Raw genomic sequence first — 24,786 nt, 5'->3', positions numbered from 1 at the left:
GAAGCAGAAAACTTTACAACTCAGGGAGAAGTTACATGAGCACTGGGCAATCCCAACAGTTGACTTCTATTGAAAGAGGCGAGGGTTCCTCCCCTGATGCCCTCTCCTGGATGTGTGGCTCCCAACTGCAGCCCAGGGAAGCTCACTGACCTCATTGCTGGGTCATACTTGACTTGCTAATGCACCAGGAAACTGCCAGTTTGTTCTTGCATTTTCATTGCTGAGTTGGGTTTCTTCCAGGTTAGTGAGTTGAATTGTCCCCCAGAGTGCCGTGGGGACTGCAGCAGTGGCAGGGAGGCTGCAGCTGGAAGGGAGCGGGCAGGCCTGGGACCCTCCTTGCTGAGCAGCAGTGAGCACTCAGACAAGCTCAAAGCACCTTGGGCAACGTCACCCAACGCAGAAGGCTGCTCTTCATGGCATTCGCTTTCTGAGTTGACGTGCCAGAGTCTGGCTTTGGCAAGCCTCATGCCACAGTGAATACTGTGGTTATTTACAACGGCCTTTAAATAACCTTCTCAGCAGGCCTACAATTTATTAATTTATACTAATTGACTCAGATTGAGACTATTTTATGGTAATTGGTTAATTGTTACAGCACCCAGATGCAACAGCAGTGAAGACTGTATAAAAATGATGTGTGAATCATTATTGATTCCATGCCTGGCATCTCCTTGGCAAAAATTGTGTCAGAGTTGGTTTTGGTTTTGGTTTTGTTTTTTAACAGTGCCAGAAAGTCAGTTGTTCTTTCAAGAAAACCACAGATAAGTATGTTTCTAGAGCAGAGGAACTATGAAAATGCTTGTCATGGTCAGTAATGAATAATCAAAGAGAATGGAATGTTATTCAAATACTTTTGTTACCACTTTTTCTTGATATCACCAGAATTTCATATTAAACAGGTGAGAATTGTGGATGGCTGTTCAAAAATAAATGGTCACTTTCCTAACAGTCACAATAACATGGTCACACTTTAAAAATAAAGCTTGTATAATGTGAAATTTTTTCTTCTCTCTTCAGACTTGGTGGAGGCCCAGATGATGCAAAAGAAATCATGCGTCATAGTTTCTTTGCTGGAGTAAACTGGCAGGATGTATATGATAAAAAGGTATGTCTTTATATGATGTTGAATAATCTGGCTTCTGCAAGATCATGTCAACTGATAGCCGTAGGAGTATTACTCTGAAGTATTACTCTCACTTTTCATATTAATGCAAATGAATAATCATTCGAAATAAGGGTGAAGTTATTTAAATTTTTGTTTTTCATCAATAATTTGCAAATGGATCAAAAATAAGTTTTTCAAACCAAAGTAAACTCAGCAGAGATTTTCTGCATGTTATTTAAATGCTCAGTGTTTTCCTTCCCTTCCTTCTTCGTGGCCCTTCAAAAGAAAGTAAGTATATGAACCAAGATATTTGAGAAGGTGTAAAGGAAGGTTTTACTTTTACTTATGCTACGTTATACTACTTGTGCTATCTTTTTACTTATGATTTTATTTGTCTTTATAGAAATTTGAAATTTGAATGACTGAAAGGGATTCATAGCAAATATCTGATCATTAGTATTTAAGCAGAAATCTTTTATCAAACTAATTTAAAAAATATACATACCTAAGAAAATTAAAATAGCATTAAAATATTTGGCCAAAACAGCTTGTGGAGAAAAAAGGTACTGGGGATTTAATTTGAACGGTTTTGTTTAAACTTAGTCTTATTCCTGTGATGATCAACACTTTCTTGATGGTTTTAGAAAATTAAGTTACATTTTTCAGTAGTGAAGTTCAATTTTAGTTAATTTATTTTAGGGCAGGCATAGATATCTCAATACTTCTGTAACTATTTACTTATTGCTACAAATTCCTGCTCTTTCGGTCTTTTTCTGTTTTCTGTTCTATTTTGTATTAAGGTCTTTTTCTGTTCTTTTCCAGCTGTTTTATATTGTTAATCTTCCAGTTGAACCATATAATTTTAAAAGATAGATTTTTCTCCTTTTTTGATTTGCTTACTTAAAAGGAAATGGAAAACGTATAAATAAGCTGACTATGTTTGGGCTACAGTGTAAGACAGTTCTTAAGTTATTGAACTGGCAATTTCAGGCTGTGTGCTTGTGGTCTGATATTTTTCTGACAAATACCAGAATTGGAATGAGAACTTGTATATTATGATAAAAATATGATACTATCTGAAATTACTTGATATAAGCTTAAGTGTGTTAAATAAATAATCAAAAAAAATACTATAATCAGATATCTCTGTGAGGTCAACACTGGCCGTTTGTAAGAACATTGTATAGAAGTACTTGATAAAATATAAAAATTTAAGTTTAGGACCTGTCCAAAGTTCTTAAAAACAAAACAAACAGAAAAACTAAAATCATTTGTATTGCCAAACTTATTAGTACAAGGTGCTGGGAGTGGGTGAAAAAGAAAAATAGCTGTTAGATCATTCTTGCTATGTTGAAAAAGATTTCTTAATTGTTTTGCATTAAAGACTTCTCAATTCTACACTCTGTTCAACTCTTCTTTTAGTTAAGAAAATAGAGATTTTTTTAAACTTTTAAGCCTATGCTTTGATTTTTTTAAATAAAAGGCCCGTGTCTTATATAAAGTATTAAAATAGGAGGTATTTTTCTGTATAAAAAAATATAAAATAGGAGGTATATGTATAAAATAGGAGGTATTTTTCTTTTCTGTAAATGCAAATATTTTGCTTCCATGTGCATCGAGGTGAGTAAAGCTTAGCAAAGACTTTATAACAAGAGAAATTGTAGTCATGCACTGTTTCCTTTGTCCACTGCTGCTTTGAGAAACTAAACTTGCTAGTAAGACTGAATTGTATTTCCTCAATTAAACAATCAACTTTGAGGATTCATAGGAATTACTTCTTGTGCATTACTGGCACACAATGTGTTCTTCATGGAAAAACAACTACTCGAAATTATTCCTGACAATATGTTTTTCTGTTTAATTCAAAATTACTTCTATTCCTATTGTAAAACCATGCATTTGGTTGCTCAAAATGTCCAGTCCTTTTGCACACAGTTTTATCACTTTTGAATTATGCAAAGAGCGTAAGACCTTGCTGTGAAATGTAAAGTCAAAACATAATCATATGATTAATGAGCTTTCACTGGGGTCATTTTCTTTATTTTAATGTCTATATCAATGTCTTCGAGGTTTTAAAATGTGATATAATTTCTAAGATAACTCAGAAGGAATCTGCATCAAACAGAAATTAGATTTTCAAAGAGATTTATCCTATGCTTGCTTCTGTTGTTGATGTTTATTATCAGTAGTATAGTCTTCAGTAGTAGGATCACTTGAAGAAATTTATAGTTGATTATTTGGTAATTATTTGCCTAATGAAAACATTTCACAGTATTTTTACCTAAGGTTTATGCACCATGAAACTGTATTCTCCTACCTACATTTGAGGAGTGTGTTTCTGTTAGTAATGAAATTACTGAAGTTCATATTTGAATTAAGGGAAACAAAAATTCTAAATAGTTTTGGGGGGGATAGTGTTGTACATGTGCACGCTATGCTATTGTGCTGATAATTTTATGGATTTTACTAGAGATAAAGTACATCTGTACTTAATAGGTTGTTACTTCACTAGTGTGATTAGAGACATATTGTGTGTCCACAAAGTTAGAAGATTAGATTCAAGGAGTAACTCTGTCGGGTCAGATGGATCCGAATGGTCAAATGGAATTGCTAGCTCTCTGATAACCCTAATTAATTAAACTAATTGGGTATGACACAGCGATAATAAAATGTTGTGTGGTGCATAAGAGCAGAGAAGGGTGTTACCTTTAAATGATAAATAGATAGCAGTTAGCATTTGTGATCATATGTATTTATTTTTGGCAGAAAAAAATGAGGGTATATGAAAGAGAGCAGTCTGTGCCAGATTCTTCCTGTGATCATCTCAGCCCTGATGAGTTTTTATCTCTCTGCGTGAGTAAGAGGGATTGAATAGTTTGGCAAACTTGGAAAACTTCAAAAGCCCATATACTTCTAAATAAAATACTTGTTTTATTTTTAGCTAGAAACATGAAGCTTTTTGACATTTCTCTGTTATTCATTTAAGAACTCTTTCAGGATTTTTTTTTATTTGGGTTACAAAAATATTATTAAATTTTCATATGTTTTGCCTAGGGTTTTTCACTGAACAGAAAACATATGAGAACTAATTTAGAGGTAGGAATTTAGGTACATCTTCAGGCACGCAGCTTGAAACACTCAGGTAGCCTGATGTCAGTGGAAATCCAGACGTGGGTTCCCCCCTGCTTATAATATAGATGAAACAAAAAGGAAGCTGTACAGGGATCTGGGCTGAGATACATATGTTGTCCTCTGTTTTCCAATAATATCTGATTATTGCTGAAGTAAATTAGGGTGTACTAACAAATTTATCCCCTGGGCATAGCAGGGAAGCATTAACACGTGAGGGGGGAGTAGCAGCAAGTGGCAGTGAAGGTTAAAGCTAACGTGTCCGGCCTTGCTGAAGACCCAAGGAGAAGCGCACACGACGGGAGGTGTCTTGGTGTGAGGGCAGCAGCTGCCAGCGGGAAGTCCAGCCGTGCAGGAGGCCGTTTCCTCTGCCTCAGCTTTGGCTCCCTTGGCTTTGCTTGAGACAGCAGCAGCACATCAGGAGATCCTCTTTTCAGGCCTGGAAAAAACCTGCAGGGTAACTGTAATCTTAAATCCATGGTTAAGTGCTTTCCTCTGTTAGATTTTAAGGAAGAGGAAGGATATAGGAAAATGCCAACATCTGGTTTTAGGCAGTTCCTGTTGGAGTTATGCTATTTTTGTGCAGCTCTCGGCACTGTAATAACGCCTGGCTAACTGACCCTTCTGACTTGCCTTGGCATTGCTGCCATGCAAAGCAGGAAAGAGATCAGCAAACTGCTAACCAGCCCGATCTTATAATTTGTGTTTCCAGAGATGTTTTGAAATAATGTGCAAGCCACCAGCACATTGTCACCACCACTAGCAGCTTTCATTTGCAGAAAGGAAGAGTGGCAGAAGAATTTCTGAATCTTAAGCCAGTTCCTGTGACTGTGGTCCTAGAGGTTCCCGTTACTCTGTTGTGTTGGCCATTTGGTTGCTTCTGCATGGGCAACCAAAACTAATGCAGCCTGGTTGCGTGAGGGTTCGTGTTGCGCGTCCCTCTGCCAGGGCCACTTGCTACCGTGGGTTGGGGTGAGACGCACCAAATTGCTGTCTCTCCCGTTGGGGAACCCCTAATTTGGGGGGGGGGGGGCCTTGGGGAGCATCCGTCTTCAAGAACTAGCTTCAGGGATATTGTGAAAAGTCTCTGTACATCTAGTCTTTCCCTCCCTGCGGTGCGACTGTTGGCCCATGGTCCAACCGTGGCCCAAGCGTTCAGGATTTCTTAGGTAAACACGTACAGACTGACAGGCTACAGAATCGCAGCAGCTCCGGTTTTCTTTGGTAACTGACCTCAGATTAGAGACAGAACAAAAAAGCAACTATCACTGGTAAAGAAAAATAAGTGTTTTTAAAGATTCACATACTTTTAATTAAAATAGTGTCATTGATGGACTTTCGGAAACTTTGCCTTGCAGTCTTCCTGCTTACTAGAATGTTGTCCTTCCCATACACTCCTATACTGCCAATGTTAAAAGACTGAGCTAAGGTTTTGTTTTAGTATTTTTAGGATTACCAAATATTTGCTTTGGAGGGAGGATAAGTGAAGCATAAAAGTAAGCACATATTAACAGATGTGAATGAGGAAAACCAAATTTCAAGACTGAGCATTGCTGGTGTCCTTTTAAAGTCAGTGAATTTCAGTTAGCAATTTTGTTAGTACAGATATTTTTTCTCATTGTGAATCGTAGCATGTTCTCAGCAGTTAGAGCTGAGCATGTTTGGGACAGGATGAGAACGTATGGTTGCATTTCAGCAATGTAAATCCCTTCTCACAGTATAATTTATTTTTTCCTCCTTTGGATTTGGCTAATTTGTTTCTTCTGTTTGATCCTGGAAGATAAGGACTTGGCAGAATTGGCAGCACAGTTCTCCAGGAAACTTTAAGGTAGACGAAAGTCTGATTTCTGAGTATGAGTTTTATTAACCTAATTAACAATACTGAATTATCTTTTATAGCCAGAAAGTACTTTTGATATGGTTTTTGATCTGTGTCAGACTTGAGTAATAAACTAGTTGGAAACTTTCTGAAATACAGCGTATGATGACCATACAAGATATTATTAAAATACTCGTTTTCATATTCATAAGATATGAGAAAAGCAGAAATCATATCTCATATATTTCAATTTGTCAGTAAATAGAAGAGGAAACATTGCGATAGAACAGTGCTTTTTTTAATTGAACAACCCAGAACGTCGTACTGAAGTAGAACCAAAACTAAGATTTAAATGGTTATTCCTCATGAATGCTTAAACTGAACAACATTGTGGCATTTATATGACACATTAAGAATTAGTGTGATTGTGAGTTTTGATATTCTAATCTAGTTTATTTAAATATCTTGAATAAGTCATTGGGCGAGGTGGATAGCTGCACCATGTACTCTTGGAACACTTCATATTGGAATATATTTTGGCTGCAGTCTGTTCATAGAGTTCATTCTGAGTGGCATGGAAGGAAAAATCCTTTTAAACTAAAAGGAGAATGAAGAAAAGATTAACATTGTTAAGGGTCATATTTTTTGTTTGGCAGTTTGAGTGCATCACGGCTACTTGCAGGTAGACTCAGCCACTCCCTATATAACACCAAGACAACTAATTGCTGTCAAGTAACGGATTATCTTTGAGTTAATAACATTAAATATTTTCTGCAGTACTGAAGTATTTGTGTAGCTGGTTTAGAAAGCTCAAGGTGTGTTGTGCAGCTTGTTTATCGCTCTGTAGTCGTAACAGTGAGATGCTGGACTTACCCCTAATCCTCCCCTATCCCTCCCTTTTCCTCCCCCAAGAGGCATGGCAAGTTTCCCAGGTCTTGAACTATGGCAGAAGCGGGTTTTCTCAGACTGCATTTTCAATGAATGCCATTCACAATGGAAATACCATTCACTGAAGATAATACAGAATATTAAGAATTTAATATTGCTTCTTCTGTTAGTTATAGCATCAGGGGCAGGGGCAGGTTCAGACTGACAGATAGGTATGAAATTAAATTTGTGTTTTAAACCGTAAATCTTAGAGCTGTAAGTTAAACATTAGAGTTTAAACTTTTGTTTCTTTATTTTAACAGACACACACACAGGCGCACACACACACACACACGCATATATTGTCTCTATATATTTGTATGTATATGTGCATGTGAGTGTGTGTCTAGCATATGAACACTAAAATATGTATTTCTGACCCTTAGAGTAAGTCACTGGTTGCTGAAGATGCAGTGGGCTGCCCCGCGGCGCAGCGGGGACCGAGCAGGGCGATTGTCGCGCGAACCGGCAGAGCCGCTGCTTGACGAAAGCTCCCAGCGCTGCGTTTGGACAGCTACCGTTGTGTGTGCCTTGCTGTGCTCACGTTACTCCTGTGGACTTTTGATTTCTTAGATCAGAAGGGAGGATAAGCTGTGAAGGTGTTTTTTTTTTTTTTTTTTTTTTTTTTTAGCAGCCAGTTTCCTTGTGGCATCATGAAATGCCACTAGGTATAGATAGATGTCTTCATGTTGTGATCATTGGAGCTGTAGTTAATAGCGTTGTGTAATATTTTGTTCTGTGCCATTGAGCCTCTGAGTTTAAATCTCCTTTGAGATGTATGAGAGTTTCGCAGTTATTATTCAGGCTCTGTGTCAGCATAAGGGGCTATTTTGCAGCAATTGCACCTTACTCATATTTCTGATGGCCATATCTCATTATAGCTAAAATTTCTGGAGATTTTGCTCTCTGTTTTTAAACAAAATCTGACAACTAATGAACAAAGGTGGCACTCTTCCAAAAAAAATAATTGCCAAGTTTCTGTAGGATGGCCTGGCATGTTAGTGACATGGCTTACAAAATCTGCCTCAAGTGAATGGTTCTGTCTTTAATCTCCTGAACGTGTTGTCCGAGTGCGGTATCCCTCTGTGTACACTCATACACATCATTTGCACCATTTCTTGTGCTTCCATTTTATGTGAAAGGTTGTTAGGAAAGGATTTCTTATTGCATTTCTCTCATTTTCTTCTGGAGGTGGTGCCCAAGCTCCGTGTGCCGGTTCCTCATTTCTTGACAAGAATTCTACAGAACTGGTAAATTATTTTTAGAGGTCTCCCTCCAAAGCTGGGAGTGTGTCTTGGAAGTATACCAAGCGTATGGAGGTCAGAGGAAGATTTTCATTTGGGGAGGGGGTGGTGTGCATGTGATGACACATCAGGAGCTTCATGTGGTCGTTATGAAGGTTTCAGACACAGTTGTGTCTGTGTAGGTGGGATAGGACAGTTCAGTAGGAATGATCCTGGCTCTAGTTGTCCTCACAGTTGTGATGGTGGGAATGAAGCAAAGTATATGGAAAGAATTGCAAAAAACCCCTTCCTGTTGCTGTCTGTTGAGTTGCATTTGTACATCTTTATCTCAGCTGCCGTTTTCTCTTTTCCGTAGGCTGTCTGTTGATGTATGTGAAGGTATAGCTTGTCTAAACATCAACATAAGCTGCTGGTGAGAGCTGCCCTCTTTGTTATTACAGTCCTACTGCTTTTAATGTCTAGAATATGAAAGATGGTTCTCTAAGAAAAATGAATCTCAAAGCACCTGTGAAGCACTTTGTATTGAATTCCTCCCTTCTGGCTATAGCTTGGGGTTTTGTGCATTTGTCTTGTTTTGCTCCCAAAGCTACCCAGGCTGGTGGCCTAATACAGAGTTTCATCAGTTCTCTCCCTGCATGCTGCTGACTGACAGTTTTCTATTAAGTACGTGGAAGTCTAACAACTGGAGGACAAAACTTCCTTTCCTTACGGGCCGTACTCGTGACTGATGACGTTTCTTTTAACAGTGCTTGGAATAACTGATTGCTGCTGCTCCTGCTATTTGTTCTCTAAGAATCACTTAGTACCATGCTCCCTTTACTAAAAATTTTCAACATATTTTTATAACCGTTACTGTTTCAGATAAATGGAGGAAACATGGGGATGATGCAAAGTCCTGGTAGACTGAAAAGGGAGAGGGGAAAAATCAAGAATAAGCTGGTAGCCACCAGTAGGTGTTGAAGGAAGAGCCTGTCAGTTCATGTGTTGAGAGTTTTTTCTCTCTCATTTTTCTATGAATACTTTTTGTTTTTATGAATTGGCATTTTGGATGAAGACAGTGGAGGGACTGGAGCATCTGCCATATGAGGAGAGGCTGAGAGACCTGGGGCTGTTCAGCCTGAAGGAGAGAAGGCTCAGGGGGTCTGATCAGTCTGTCCAAATACCTGAAGGGAGGATGTAGGGAGACTGAGCCAGACTGGAGCCCAGCAGCAGGGCGAGAGGCAGTGGGCTCCAGCTGGAACGCAGGGAATTGCTCTTCAACATAAGAAAACACTTTTCTTTGAGGGTGACTGAGCACTGCCAGAGGCTCCCGCAGAAGCTGTGGCATCTCTGTCCATGGAGGTACTCAGCAGTCATCTGGACACCGTCCTGGGCAGCCTGCGCTGGATCGCCCCGCTTGAGCAGGGGGGCTGCCCTAGACCGTCTCCAGAGGTGCCTACCAACCCCAGTTATGCTGTGATTTTGTGGCAAAAAAAGTATCTGGAAAAATATTCTAACTGGAGAAATAGTAAAATTGTCCAAATTACTTGTTACCTATTTACTATTTTTTTTTTTCATAATGAACTTACCAAAATTGTTTACATCAGTTTTTGAGAGCTGTAAGTGTGTCTTGTAAAAGAATGTGCAGTGGTGGTAATTTGAGTATGCAGCTTGGCTTTATATGGTCTTTTTACTGTTTTGTTTTCATTTTTATTTTTAATTACAAAGGTCTTCTCTGAAATATTGGAAAAATGAAAATATGAGAAAAAGGACAGGCCAAGATGTGTTACTGCAGTAGCTTTGTTCTGTGGCTGCTTTGCATACAGCTTTGGACAATTTGTTTTTGTAGTGTGCAGAACTGTGCCTGGGATGGCCATGACGCATGCAAAGATAATTTCCGAAACCTGCAGGGTTTTGTACAGTTAAAAGGATTCCTTTGTTTTTAAACACTGTGTATAGCTGGACTTGTAACTGGATGATTCTTCTGTTGATGAGTTTCTATATCTTTAGATAAAGCTCTTCAATTTTATAAAAGTATTATCTTTTTTTTTCTCCATTTTAAATATACATAAATGATAGATTTTTAACCAAATAAAATATAGCTATTACTGTATGCTCTAAAAGGGCAAATACACTGTTACAGGGAGGAAAGAGTCAAACTGAAAAGGGTCAAAAGAGAAGATAACACTGAAGGACTGGTGAGGTGTGTACGACAGTGATCCTGTGTCCAGAGAATGACACAGCACTCTGATGTGTTCTTTATATTGCAAAGGATAGCGAAGATATCCTTCCTGAGAAACCCCCAAACTGTTAACTATTAGCAATTGAATGGTTGTCTGATTAGAGGTTTGCAGTGAAGAGCATCTCCCTGCAGGAGTCCTTCCTTTGGCTGGTTTTGCAGAACTACATGGTTACAAAGAGTGTGGTCCTGAGCAGACAAGCTTTCATATCTTGGATGGCTCCATTTGTGGGTTGTGTCGTCTCCTTTGCTTAAGACTGTGGTCCAAAAAAACTGCTTCTAGTGCTTAGTTGAATATAACAATAATGACTGTTATTATTTTTAAAACAAAGTGACCCAAAATAAGAGTTAATGCAGAGCATATACCATGTCAATCATAAAAATGTCTAGTGCACTGAACTTGGTGGCAGGGGGTTTTAACTGTAGATTTGTTCCCTATGCTGTGGAGTAAATTAACAAATTGGTTGTTTGATGTTAACAATGTTCAGTTGAGGAGAAAAAGAATAAAATTAGCAAAAACCATGCAGTAACTCTGATAGTATCAGCAGAACCATAAATTCACCTCATATAAAAAGGGGATTTGATACATCAGAAAAACATCATCCCCTCTGAATTGCTTTTTAATATCATACTAAACGGCTTTATAGTTTTGGACCAACACAATACAATTTCAGTTTTTAGTCTTGATTTCCATACTGAACATGCCTTCCAGTTTTTAACTGGCCCACAGACTATATTTTTAAAGGTAGAAAGTGGATAGGAAGACTGATGCTAAAGTGGGCAAGGACCTCCTGCCTGTAAGCTGTAAGCTGATACTCACCATTTGCTGTTGGGGAATACTGCACTGTGCTGTGAAACAGTTAGGTAGGATTAGATCCAGAAATGTTGTTTTCATAAAACTCACTTAGGCCTGAACTGACTGTTTTCAAATTTAAAATTATTTTCATATTTGCCTAATTTATTTCAAATGTAAGTTCAGCTGTAGGCTGCTATATATGCGTAGCCTGTGCAGTCCCTTTTGCCTTAGTTTTACATTTGCACAACGTTCTGGTGAAGTACCTGAAGGTGCCTTTGCCCCTGCTGATAATTGGAATGGCATGAAGAACTTCCAGGTATTTACCTTTATGTTACTCAGTTTATTTGAAAATGATGTCAGCTCATCTGTACTGGGAATTCAGCAGTGACTTTTTGTGAGCTAGACCATGAGGTAGTATTTGGGGGACAGGGACAGCTGTCATAGCTACCAAGAATCAGAGACCCAGCTGCATCTCCACAGAGGCTCTTGCAACAAACCCCTTGGTTTAGGGTATGGGTAAAAGTGTTCCTTATTTCTCTTCCTGGTGGTAATTTGGCTGGCTTCAGTTGTAGTAATTTGGTTTTGTTTCTTAATCTTTTTCAGCTTGTACCTCCTTTTAAACCTCAAGTGACATCTGAGACAGACACCAGATATTTTGATGAAGAATTTACAGCTCAGACTATTACAATAACACCGCCTGAAAAGTGTAAGTGGGAAATTATGCATAAACTTGTCTTTAAAATGATCAGTTTGCGATAATAAAGTACTGTGTAAATGTGTTTTGATTAATTAGAAATCTCTTCTTGCCATTGGCAGTAAAAAATTTCTTAAATGTGTGCAAGAGTAACTCTCAGTGACAGTGTACCTTTAAAGTAAGAATAATTAAAAAGCTTTAAGTACATGATCAGTCAGCTTTTTATTTAGCTCACAAGTGGTTCCATAATTCTTTATTTTAGGGAAAACACTGGCTTCAAACATTGCCTGGTTGTCAGTAAGGGTCCCAGTTCAGCCAAGTGCTTAGAACACAAACCCCACTTTCAGCATGTGGGGACTGCTTCTAACTTCTATGGGTTATTTAAATTTTGAGTGCTAAGCATAATTTTAAATATTTTGCAGACCAAAGAAAGAGCATCAGCTGCCAGAGAGAAAAGTGGATGTCCCTTGTGTAAATATCCATTACATGAAAATGAAATTTACTTTCAATATTGTGCTTCAGCAGAGCTCTTAAAGAAGATATTAATAAAGATTTAATGTCTTCTGCAGACCTTGTTTGTTGGAGCTGAATTTAACTTCACTGCAGTTTTTATTTTTATACATCTCACGCTACATATACAGGAATCATGATCTGATCAGCCAAGCTGGGGCTTAACAAAGTTACTACCATGCTGGTGTTAAAGAGTAGCTAAAGTCCCGATGCTGAATTCCCGAACGAATTCCCTTCCTAAAAGAGATTGCATTTTAATTGGAGGTAGCAAAAGGATCATCATAAAGGTAGACAATAAATGGTGTAGGTGAAGTTGATCATGCCCTCATAAAGCTCGCTCATTTTTTGGTGTTTTAGAATTCAGTTTAGTTTTCTGTTGGTGCATAAATCAGGAGCTTTTTCTAGGTTTTTTTATTTTTAGTGTTAGAACGCAGCAATTTAAGTGATTCTAAGTCGTCCTGCTGTGAAAAAAAAAACCCTTTCCTTTTCCCATCTATCTCATTGAGGATTTGTTCAGATTTGTAACTTGAAGAGATTGTGTTTCAATTGGATTATTTTAGAGAGTATTGCAATATTGCAAAATCACGATCTCTTAAAACTTCACATATGCAATAAGAATGGCTATTTCCTTCTGAGGCTGCAGCAGCAGGAAATACGTGGCCACCGCAAAACATCCGCTTGGAATTTGTTGGCTTGGAGCAGGTGATAAATAGCGACGTGATCTTAAGCTACCTGCCTTGGCCTTGCCGTGGCTGCTGCAAAAATGCAACCCGGCTGCAACCCAGAGAGAGTGACCGGGTGGCTCCCGGGGAGCAGCCGCTCACACACCAGCAGCCCAAGGTGAATCCCCTCCTGTGTCATGTGGAACTGGGAAATGCTCTAAGTTTCAGTGAACTGCAGTGTTTCCAGGCCCGCATGAGATTTTTCCTTTTCTGAGATGTTGTGACAGGAAAAGAGATTTGTTGTGTAATGAGTTTTATTTTAAAATCTACAGGTAATTTACCTAGTATTGCCTGGAATATGAGATCATCTCTGCCTTATGTGATGATGCAGAACAAGGTTAAAATGGCTTTTAAGGACGGAGGGGTGCTAACCGTACCAGGAAGTTACTGCGCAGTAACAAACCTTGTCACTGACCTTCTGTAGCTACAGAAATGGCTTTCTTTTTTAGTTCACAAAGTTTTAAGAAAGTCAAACTAAGTGAAAATGGATAGGAAAAAGAAACAAACATGCCCTGTACACTAAGTTAATTTAAATACCTGGTGTAAAAGTTGTGTACAGTTGAAATTACAGAAACATGGAATCATCTTGTCAAGATGTCAAGATCAAGCAGCCTAATCATTACAGTTGCTCAAAAGTCTCCTACCTCTTGATTATAGGTGTAGAATATATGGAGATACAAACAAATGTAATTCTCCATATGTGTTCACTGTTAGAATAAGAGCTTCAGTTGGTGTCTTTAAGGATAAGCACAGTTTAAAAATCCGTGTGAGACTATAGATTCAAATCCTCAGAGTTAGGCAACATCTGGTGCCTAGTTTCCATTGGCACTGCAGGAATTATGTAAATAAAAATATTTATGAATTTGGCTTAGTCCATGTTTCCTGTGATCCCAGTAAATACTGTAAAAACAAACAGTTTACAAATTACTTTAATAATACATAGGAATTGAAAATGCATAGAACTTGCGTAACAGTTCATTTCTTAGGTATTCCTCCTTTTAATTCCATTCAGAAGGAAAGAATATTTAAATAATGCTGAAGTGAAAATATAATTTCCTGAACACAGCTTATGAAGCAATAAAAAATGTTTTGTTGCTTCAATCAACAAACGATTTGACAAGGTCTCTGTGCTGCCAGAAAACAGATATTCTGGCAAGTTTTGATTCGCCTAGGAAGGGTATTAATAATTGGAGTTCTCAGGTGAGTATCAAAATAAAAATTAAGAAAACCCTGAAGTAAATAATGACTGACTTAAAAATGGTGAAAATCAGCATTATCTTACTTTATGTCCATCAGCTTAAAGGTGTACTTGAATTTCAGTCTTAACTTCAGCACTGAACCCTGAGTGCTGTAGTGCTGATCAGGGGGATAATAAAATTTTGTTGCAAATGTAATGACCTTGAGCTTCTCCCTTACTTCAGATGACGAAGACGGAATGGACTGCATGGACAATGAGAGGCGGCCGCATTTCCCCCAGTTTTCCTACTCTGCAAGTGGACGAGAATAACTTTCTGTTCTGCTGCTTCACTGTCATCTTAGGTTTATCACTGAAAATGATTCCTGAGCATCACCACCAGTACTAGATATTATTTAAGATAGCAGGGGCACTTTCAGAGCTCATTCCAAATTGAACAAGGTTCTTTCCCAAACCTACCTAAAGTCCATTTTGGTTTCTGCATGAAATACGGTATTTCTGTACGCTCTTCTGCTGTTGCTGCTGCCCACAGTCTCAATACAACAGCAGCATCAAGAAGTAATTACCAATTTATTTGAAGGTAGATGACTTGACTTCAGCATTGTATATTCTGTGCGCAAATAGTCATCTACTTTTCCTCGCAGTGGAGGCTAAGCAGAAATTATGTTGGTCCAGATTATCTTCTTCTAGAAGATGAATCAAAATTGTAATTAGTCTAAAAAGACTAGTTTATAATACCTTCTTGGATCTGTCTGTGCTGGTTAGAACAAGGAAACATAGGGGTGGTGATGTACATATGCAAGGTTTTTGTTAGGCATATCATTACTTGAAGCAGGTCTCTGTCATTAACATCTGGCTGGAATTTGTTTGGAAAACATGAGAGAGAAGGACTTAAACTGTTGATATATATAAATATATATATATATTATTTTTTAATTACTGTTGAATACTACAGAAGAAGCAGAAGGGCTGGGCTCCCCCAGCCTGCCACCTAGAACTTCCAGGTTCATGTGCAATCACGGAGAATGGAACATTATACATGCAAGAAATGAAGGCATAAAAGCAGCAGTCGAAGTTGTTTAAGGGGTCTTATAATTTGCACCAGATAACATTCTTTTCATGCTTTTCTTTTTCTTTCATGATATACATCACCTCTGATGGCTGAAGAATGTAGACAGGCATAATGGTATTGCTTTTCACCAAAATATGTGCACCAAGGTAAACAGGTGTTTGCCTTATTTGTTTTCATTTTGAGTTTGTGAAATAGCTTTTTCTCCAGGTGTTTAACTCTGAATATTCTTTTTTTTTTTTTTTTTTTTTTTTTTTTTTGTTACACTGCAGTAGTACAGTAGTATTTATTTTTAGTGATAAGGATTGTGTGTGTCATGTTTGCAAATGCTGCTACATCTTAGGTAGAACAGGCTTACAGCAGTTAGTTTTATAATATATGGAAGGACTGTACAAGCTGAAGGGAATAATGCACTTTTCTCCCACGTGGAAATATTAACAAGGCTCTGAAATTGTACATATTGCTTAGAATCAGATTTTTGTGAATGAAATAATATCTTTTAATTCTTTGGCAGTGGAGATGAGGAGTTCCAACTTCATGTGCCAAAGGGTTAAAAAAAGATAAAAGGAAAAAGAAAAAAGCTACATCCTGTACTCCATTGAGGATTCACGTAATATAAAAGCCTGACAGCGCAATAGAAATTTCCATTTCTATAAGAAATGTGTTTGAACAATGAGACCACAGTGATTACAAGAAAAGCACTTTATTATAATAATTAAAACAGTAAACGTCTGGATCAGCCATCCTCAAGGAAGGATTGCCCTCAACCAAATAAGTCGTGAAATCCAGCATGTTGTGTGTAACCGTGGTACCTGATTGACCGAATTTAAAACATGACGAGCAACACTCCACTGATAGGAAAACGTTGTCTTTCCATTTCCCAAGAGCTGTATCTAACGGAATGTGTGCATAAACTTTAGCTTTGATCTTCAGCAATGATAATCTTAATAATAAACCCTTTGGTGCTAGGAGCTGGGCTATAGAAGTAGCTGCCAGTGAGTGCAGTCCTGGTGTGCATGTGCCCCTGCCGATGCCATCGGACAACCCTGACTCCATGGGATTATCATTTGAAGTATCTCTGTGTTCGTATCTTGTTAGCTCCCACAAAGACTGTGATATCACCGAGTATTACTGATCACATTGTGTGAGTGAGTAGATGAGTCTGAAAGGAGAAATGTTCATTCGCAGATGCCTTAGCCTCTTGAAGCTGAAGTTGAGTACCCTGGCATGAAAGCTACTGCTGGCAGTGCATGTGCTGGGACAATCAAGGGGTAGATGGGCATTACAGCGAGGCAGCTAAAGACGCAGACTAATTTAGACAATTTTTCATGTGTTGTGTTTTATCTTTAATAATGGATGGATAATCAGATATATATCATGATGTATATTCTAACTGCGTAGGATCTCATTCTGTCAGCTCGTAACACTAAATGCTCACGTGTAGAGATTGCTGCTCTGTGGAGACGGAAGGAGCACAGCAAATGCATTGGAGTCCGTTCTGCACTGCTCGTGCGGCAGCGTCCGCACTGAGGCAGCGAGTGACTGAAGTACCTGGTTACTGAATAGACGGGGCATTATTTAGTTCTCCGAAAAGGCCTCTCACATACAGACTAAAACTGCAGTGGACCAGAAGCTATGTCATATGCCTGTGGTTTTTTCCTCTGTTTTCAGCTTTTAATAGCAATAAACTTTGGGACACAGGACACCTATAGCTAGTGACCACGTGGAGTTGTGCCTCTGGCCAGCAGTTCCATGCGCAGAAGAAACCCTGTGGTTAGGTCGTTATTGTGTAGCTAGTTAGGTTGCAGCTTGCAGTAACTTTCTGTGGGTGAATTATTGGAAAACCCTTTAAGACTTCACTTTGCATTGTATTATCTGCCTTCCAGAATACTGTTATCAGGTTGATCTTATGGAGAGAGTTAATGTTCACTTAATGCTGCCTGGAGTTGGGAAATTCTTGTCTCTGCCACCAGTGTTAGAAACGGATGAGAGAGAAATTGTCATGCTGTGCTGAGAGAACCCTCTGATGCTCTCCTCTGCTGTTCCCAGTTGTGGCCGGGTCTGGACAGTGCCTGGTGGCTGCTTCCCTCGAGCCTCCGAAGCACCACACATTTCAGGCTTTGACTCCAGCTTGTACTGACTTCCATGATGTACAGTATGCCCTCTTGTACTGCAGCCATCTCAGAGGAAATAGGTCATTTCTGTTTGGATTTTGGCAGTTTTGCACACAGCTTTGCTTTCCACACTAATTCATCTTCCAGTACATTCCTGTTGCTTAAAGAACATGTATTTCAGTATTGTTTCACTTTTTACTTTTTTTTTTTTTTTCATCTTTATTTGCGGCTTCTTAAAGCTGACTGTTCTTGCAGGGCCATGTGCTTCTCCTAGAGTACAAAAGTAAGGTCTTTCCTTACTAACTGCAGGGTCTATATATTACACCTCAATGTACACACTTTGCTGCTACTGTTTGTACTGTCTACAGTAGAATTTCCTTATCTTGCTCCTGGTAGTGCTTTACAGGCAAGCATGAAATGTAAAGTATTTATTTAAATAAAAACCTCTAAATTGGTAATTGAATTACCTCCCTGTAGCTTTAGAGTTTGTGACATTTCTTGACCTTGCTAGTTCTTTCATTAGATCCATGCAAGATCTAGTCATATGGTTAAGGATATTAAGCAGACACGACTATGAACCCAAGAAACCGTATTACTGTTGGTCATACTTAAACTGTTTATTTCCTTAAGTATATGACCCACAAGGATGTGAAATAACTACAAGAAACTGTTTTTGTACACTGTACATCCTTAGTATTTTTACACGTATATGATAGGGATGCACATTATTTTCCTTCGTACAGACAGCTTAAATAAAGCACTATGTCAATCTGCTACATCTGTGTTTTTAATGCTAATTTTGTTCTAAAGGTTTGGAAATATATATATATATATATGTTCAAGCTTGCCACAGAGGACTATTTTTTTACACGTGAATGTTACTATTAAATATCTAGAGGATAAAATTTCTAATGTTTTCCATGTGAGAGAAAGGAAGACCAAAATGAGAGGATTATATTGCAGGTTATGAGAGATTTCTTAAGTTTTGGGTTAAATATTTACTTCATATCTTTAAATAACTTTATGTAGATCAGATGCTTCAGTCCTGAAATGCGAAAAAATAATTAATTTCTTTGTATAAGGAAATGTAGATGATTATTTTTTATGGCTGTATATTTAATGATCTGTGCACATTTAAGTAGAGCTTTAATTTGCCAAGAAGACTTAGCAGTAACTGTAACTTGCTGTGATATATTTGCAATAGTGGGCAATCTTTTTTTAGTCTGTGAGTTTTAAGGTGCAATATCACAGAAAAGAGTTCTTATGACAAAGCAAGACCAAGCATGTTTCCTACAGGTGCTTTCCGATAACATAAACGCTCTAAGGTAAATCTGGGTTATTCTTTGCAGATGGTGATTACACAGGGCCGCGTTCCTTTCACAACGCCCGGCATCTGTCATCGCATGACGTTGGTTGCCTCAAGTCCCATAGCTGGGCAACGTACGAGAGGAAGGAGAGGGAGAAGACGGGGAGGGCGGTTAGTGGGCACCTACGAGTGGCACGTGCTGGGCTAGGAGGTTTGAATGAGCCGGCCGGGAGGGCGAAGCAGCACTAGTGCGGGCGGCTCTCCGCTGTCCAGCCGGGCTCTCGGCCCCGAGCCCATTCCTGGAAAAGGGGGTGCTTGAGGCAGCGCTTCCCTTGCGCCGCCCACGGCGCAGGGCGGGTGTGTCGGGCCGTGGCCGTTGCAGTAACGGCTCTGCATGCGGCCTCTGCTGTGGCGCTTGGGGGAGGGAGGGCTTCACAGGTAATGCCCCGCAGTGGACGTGGTATTTTCTAGACTGGATATCTTAATCTGATATTGGAAGCTTTGTACAACTACGCACCCTGTGGCAAAATCAAAGGGGAGAGCGCAATCTGGGGTAGATGTGGTGCCTGCAGTGGCCTACACTACAGTGCCTAGTGGCCTAATGAATAATTAACTGCCGTGAAGTAAAACAGCTTCTGTGGAAAAATTAGTTCCTTCTACACTCCCTGCGTGCAGCAACCCAAGCCTACCCCTGGGATGCAGGAGAGCCGAGTGTGAAAACCAGTTTCCAGGTGTGCGTGCCTAGTGTCCAGCGTGTTTCAGTAGCATCGGGTAGATGTGGCCACTCGTGGATGCCGGTGCGCTGAACCCTTCCCCGTGGCACCACAGAGAGCCCAGGTAGGTGCTGTGGCTCAGGGCAGCTGCAAGGGCTGCGGCAGAGCAGCTCTGGGAGCTCACGCGTTGGTACCATGTCCCTGTGGGCTTTCAGCGTATGGGTCCTTCCTTCTAGTTAAGCAGTTTTCCACTGTGGAAAACAGCACCACGCCTCGATTCCTACACGAGTCTCTCACAGCGTCACCTCACGGGGTTATTCTGCTTGGCACAGCAGGTAAAGCTGCTGCCTCGCCTTCTGCACGCACTTGTAAGCGGAAGCGCATTAGCTGCGTAGCCATCCAGGAGGTAGGGGCAGGCCTGCAACCATCGTCCTGGCCGGAGTGGAAAACCAGTAGTTCTACTAGAAAAGAGTTTCTCATCTGCAGGATTTCTCTTCCCTAAAGACCTGAGGCAATTTTAGGTACGTTTTTATTGTCGTATTGGTGAAGCAGTTTGGGGAGGAGTCCAGATGTGTTTGGCAGTTTAATAGGGCAGGAAATTGAAATAGGGAGATAAAAAACACTTTGATGTTAAGGCTGAACCACTAATAATTCTTGAAATACAAGAGAATGAAATATTTTGTCTTACAGTAAATGGTAACTTATTTCATGTGCTGTTATTCCTATTTTTGCTCCATATATTCCTTCTCATTTTATGTGTTCATGTAATGTTAGGGAATTGATTTTTGCTCTTGTTTTTACTTTACAAGTGCAGTTCTGCAACTGGATTGATACACTGAAGGTACTACGTGAAGAACCTTTTTCTAATATACTTACTATACACTAATTCAAGAAAAGATTCAGATATGTTCTGAAACAGCCTAATAGTTGGAAAATAACTTTTAGAAACAAATCTCTCAAGTTAACCGTGAAGTTAAGCTGGAAGAAAAAAACAAAAAAAACTCAAAATATTTTCAATTCAGTAGCTTGAAGCTGAGTTCAGTTGATGCCCATCCCTGAAACAGATAAATATTTGCAAATGGCAAAGTCATGGGTTCACTTAAGTCATGAATGTCATGGAAAAATAAGGTCCCAATGAATGTCATGTAAGAATAAAGCCGTAGGTAGATTCTGGTAATGAGATTATAAACACAAGGTCAGGGTGACTTGTGCTTACAGTGCCCTCCTCCCTAGCCCACAGATGCACTTTCCCTTGAAGGCAAAAGGACACAGCCAGAAAAACAGAATCAAATCAAGTTTATTAGTATTTCCATATGTAAATTAGACACAAATGTTATTACAAAAATAGACAAAAGTATTTATATAAAAAAGTGCAAGTTATGAATGTAAGAGCTGTTAAAACTGGATTGCAGGTCTAGCCTTTTCAGGAAAGTTTTGCATTAGGTGCCTGCCTTGAAATTTGGTAGGCTGCTCTTGTTTCTGAAATATTTGCATTCTGTATTAAAAAAAAAAAAAACCCAAAACTACAAATCAGTTGAAAATAGTTAGCATGTGTCTCTTGCAAACGTTGTTTTGGTTGCGCTTCAAATAGGGCCAAGTTGCAGACCCAGTAGAGAGGAAAACTGAAACATAAAGAAAGAAAGAGATGGGTTTTGGAGCAGCCTGTGGTCTATAGTGTTTTAATTTGTGTCACTCTGGCCTGGGGCTGAGTTCTCGGAAAAAGAGGACACGAGCAGCTCAGCCCGGGGTCCTGCTGGGCTTCCTGTCGCCCCGCTGGCCTCGCTGCTCTCCAAGATCCGAGACTCACAGGTAGCAAGAAGAAGATCTGTCTGATTTCTGAAAAACAACATCTCCATGCGCTTTAGCCATGGCTCGCGTTTAGCAGTAAATAGCCGAGCTCTTGTTTTGGGGCACGTCTAAGATCCTGCCCCTTCCCCTTTCCAGGAAAGGGGAGGCAGGTTTGTGCCAGACGCTGTTTACTGCGAGCGCTGCAGCCTGGAGCCAGGGTGGGCAGCTGTAGCAAAACAGGAAGCTGCCTGTGTGCTGCTAAGAAACCTCTGGTGGGAAAGCTAATTTGCCATTTTTAAGCTCTTGCATAGCTATTGTTTGTGCTTCCTCGGTAGCACTTCAGGATTTAATTAAGAGCAAAGCATTAAACTCCACTGGAGCTGGGGTAGCTACCTAGAATTAAGCAACTGGAGTCCTGAAATTTGAATTTAGAGAGGTAAATTGTCTCAGAACTAAAAATAAACTAATTAATTTAGCTGTTTTTGTATTAGAGGACTAAAGGGTTTGTTTTAGTTTATAGAAGGCAACTGGGGCTGAGTGAAACAAGGAGAATTTATGAAGCTAAACTTCAGCAATGAATTTAAGACAATAGCATGGTGCATCCTTTCCCAAAATATATGTACCACCATCTCCCATCAGTTGCCATTGTTGGAAGCACTCAGCATAGTGGAGGAAAATGTCCACATAAGGCCTAGGGGTTAAATTCAGTACCTGTGACTGGTTAGGGAGAGTCACAGATCCCTTTTAGGTGCCCCCAGTGAGAGAGCAGCACTTTGTACCACTCACTGCAGGACACTCGGACCCCTGTTGAGATGTTATTCTGCCACAGGTACATGCCTCAGATGGAAGGACTGCCATCTTTTTTCCCTGTCAGTCTAGCCAAAGCAGCAAAAACCTTTTCATTAGCTCTGCGTGGGTGCATGTAGACCAGTTGGTACCAATATTTCTACCCATAAAGCCTCCAGGGTGCCTCTAGTTCTTTTCATCACCACAGTCCCCCAACGTTCATGATCTGCAAGGTGCCTGCTTGACACTGTAGCCATCTCTCCACCCAACTACAGCAGGGCATCATTTGCTTAGAAAAATACAAATCAAAGCACAGGTAGTGGCAAAGGCTCAGTGTGCCAGCTATCCACTAAGTCTGGTTGCTAAAGCAGGCCCTGGAGAAGGGGGCATCCATTCTTTGACCAAAGGAAAAGGGACCTGTTAAAGCTAACATCCAGGTAACTACCTGCTTGAATGCTCTGGCTATCAGAGAAGGGCCCTTTCATTCTCTGGAATTTTCTCTTTCTCCCAGTATTTCCGTGGTCCATGCATGCACCTCAGTGGCAGAAAATGCTGGAGTTCACACTCAACTCCCTCCCCTCAGTGGCAGATGTTTTAAACTGTGGGCAGTTATTCTTACGGGTGCAGATTAAAGCTTCTGTTAGTAGTACAGCCACAGCAATCTGGATGTTTCTATCAAGCAAAACAAAGGCGAACCACGTAACCCGTCTCCAGCTGGGTGACCTCCCCAAGCCCTGCCGCATTCACAGGCCGCTCCGGCTGCATCGCTGCCCTTTGCAGGTGGTTTTTAACTCCTGTCATTGGCCCTGACTAACCCCCACCTAGCAAGTAACGGCACCCTGTTCTGCACCTGCTTTAAGAGCTGCCTGTGCAGTGGCCCTGGCCCTTACAGAGCGCTGGCGGCAGCACCTCCGTGCATTCACCAGCCTCGAACGCTAGCGATGGAGGAGCTGCTCATTTTCTGGGCAGAAAGCTACATTTCAGTCATGTTTATTGGGAAAAAAGGCAAGAATGGGGTACTTGAGAGCGCTTCAAGTGACTGAAAATTCATGCTCAGGTAAGAGAAGAAATCAAGTTACAGCTCAGGAGTGACAACCGCCCTGGCCATCCCTCATGCTCGGCAGCTGGAGGCATGAGGACGGGAGTACTGTGCCAGGTGAGTCTGGTCTAAGCTCAGTTAGAAAAGGAGCAGTGCGCTCAGATATATTTCCTAAAAATGGGCGCTGTGCACGGAGCGGGGCAGCGCGAGCGGCGCAGCTGCACACGGGCCCGGCGAGAGCGCGGCGGCTGCTGCCGCCGAGGCGCCGCTCACTCACGGTGTGAGCAGAGCGCCTGGAGCCGGGGCGGCCCCAGCCTGGCGTGCGGGGCCTGCAAGGGGATTGGATAAATGGGGGCAGGTTCCTACTGCTGTAGAAGGAATGGGCACCACGAGACGTCCTGCGCGCGAGGAGCGTCCTGCGTTCAGGAGCCTCCTTGCTCTATCTGGGCAGCGCTGAAGCTTCTGCTCGTAATCCCTGTCTAGCTGGTTGTTTCGGTATAATGCGTGTTCTCATTTACCAGGTATATAGGATAGGAGATAAATCTCATTCTCCAGACCTGGGGCAATTTGAAAGGTAAGACAGGCTTTCAAAGAAAACTCCACATGACTCAAAAACTTTCAAAATCAGATGTGCAAATTCCATAACTGATCTTTTCACTACCTCTGGATGCTCATTTTTAATAGATCAGAATATGTTATTCAGTAAAGCATTTATTAAGTAAGTAATAGTGCCATCTACTAAATATCAGTGCAATGATTTGACATTAGCATATGCTATAGGTCAGACCAGATTAGTGTAACGGTCCTTTTTAGCTCTACGAAAATGAAAATTAATGTGAGCATCTTCATTATGCTGTACCCATGAGTTTTCCATGAAAAACAGGTTCTCAAAACACCCCATCACATACTAGGACTTAAAGACTTTTTTTTTTCCTGCCATCTTCTTCCTCTGTCCCCCTAAATACAGACATCAGTAACACTGGAAACAAACAGCAATGAAAATAACCAGGGTTTTGAGAGAGAGAGAAAAAAAAGCTGGGCAAGATACAGTTTGTCAATGTTTTCTTTCTCTAGACTAAATGTACTGAAATGTAGCAACTTTAAAGTCTTCGACTTAAATTATAGCTAAATTTCAGAAGGCAAAAGGGACAGGTATGTAGTCCTGTGCAGTAGCACTGTCATTCCAACACCACCTCCTCAAATACAATTATTTATATAATGTTTCTTTCAACATGACACTAAGTTTTTATGATTCATTTTACAATTGTAGCCTTTGTGAGGAAAACAGAGAAGCTTCTGCTTCAACACAAAAACACGACTGGAAGTGGCATAACGGAACCAGTTCCAAACCAACACACAAACACTCAGTGTTTGTCTAGCCAAGCACCCAAAGTACCTACGGTAAAATCATAATTCTTCTAAAACTTCCCACCTTACAAGCTACCCCTTCTACTGAAAATTAAATCTGGAAGATACTTTTAAAAAATCTGTCAGGTAAATCTGTCTGTCTTTGTTTTGGAGTGCTTTTGGTAAATTTTAAAAAGTGAAAAAGTCAATTTTAAATCAAAAATGTTTCAAACACTTTCTTCTCCCTTTTTTTTTTTTTAATTCT

At 40.1% G+C, this 24,786-nt stretch overlaps 1 protein-coding gene across 2 annotated transcripts in view; it reads left to right on the top strand.

The window, feature by feature from the left end:
- Positions 1-15,939, top strand: part of AKT3 (AKT serine/threonine kinase 3) — a 142,355-nt gene extending 126,416 nt beyond the window's left edge. For both annotated transcript variants that reach the window (XM_088524160.1, XM_088524159.1), the window contains exons 12-14: positions 1,018-1,105; positions 11,842-11,944; positions 14,586-15,939. In XM_088524160.1, the coding sequence (XP_088380286.1) occupies positions 1,018-1,105; positions 11,842-11,944; positions 14,586-14,671 (277 nt within the window). In that variant the 3' untranslated portion in view covers positions 14,672-15,939. The remainder of the gene's footprint in view (positions 1-1,017; positions 1,106-11,841; positions 11,945-14,585) is intronic.
- The last annotated feature ends 8,847 nt before the right edge of the window (positions 15,940-24,786 follow it).

Source organism: Tinamus guttatus, unplaced genomic scaffold, assembly GCF_059628265.1.
Source record: "Tinamus guttatus ecotype Peru unplaced genomic scaffold, ASM5962826v1 Tinamus_guttatus_pri_ptg000208l, whole genome shotgun sequence".
Classification (NCBI taxonomy): Eukaryota; Metazoa; Chordata; class Aves; order Tinamiformes; family Tinamidae; genus Tinamus; species Tinamus guttatus.
The sequence above is the reverse complement of the archived record's forward strand: the minus strand, read 5'-3'. Positions and strand labels throughout refer to the sequence as shown.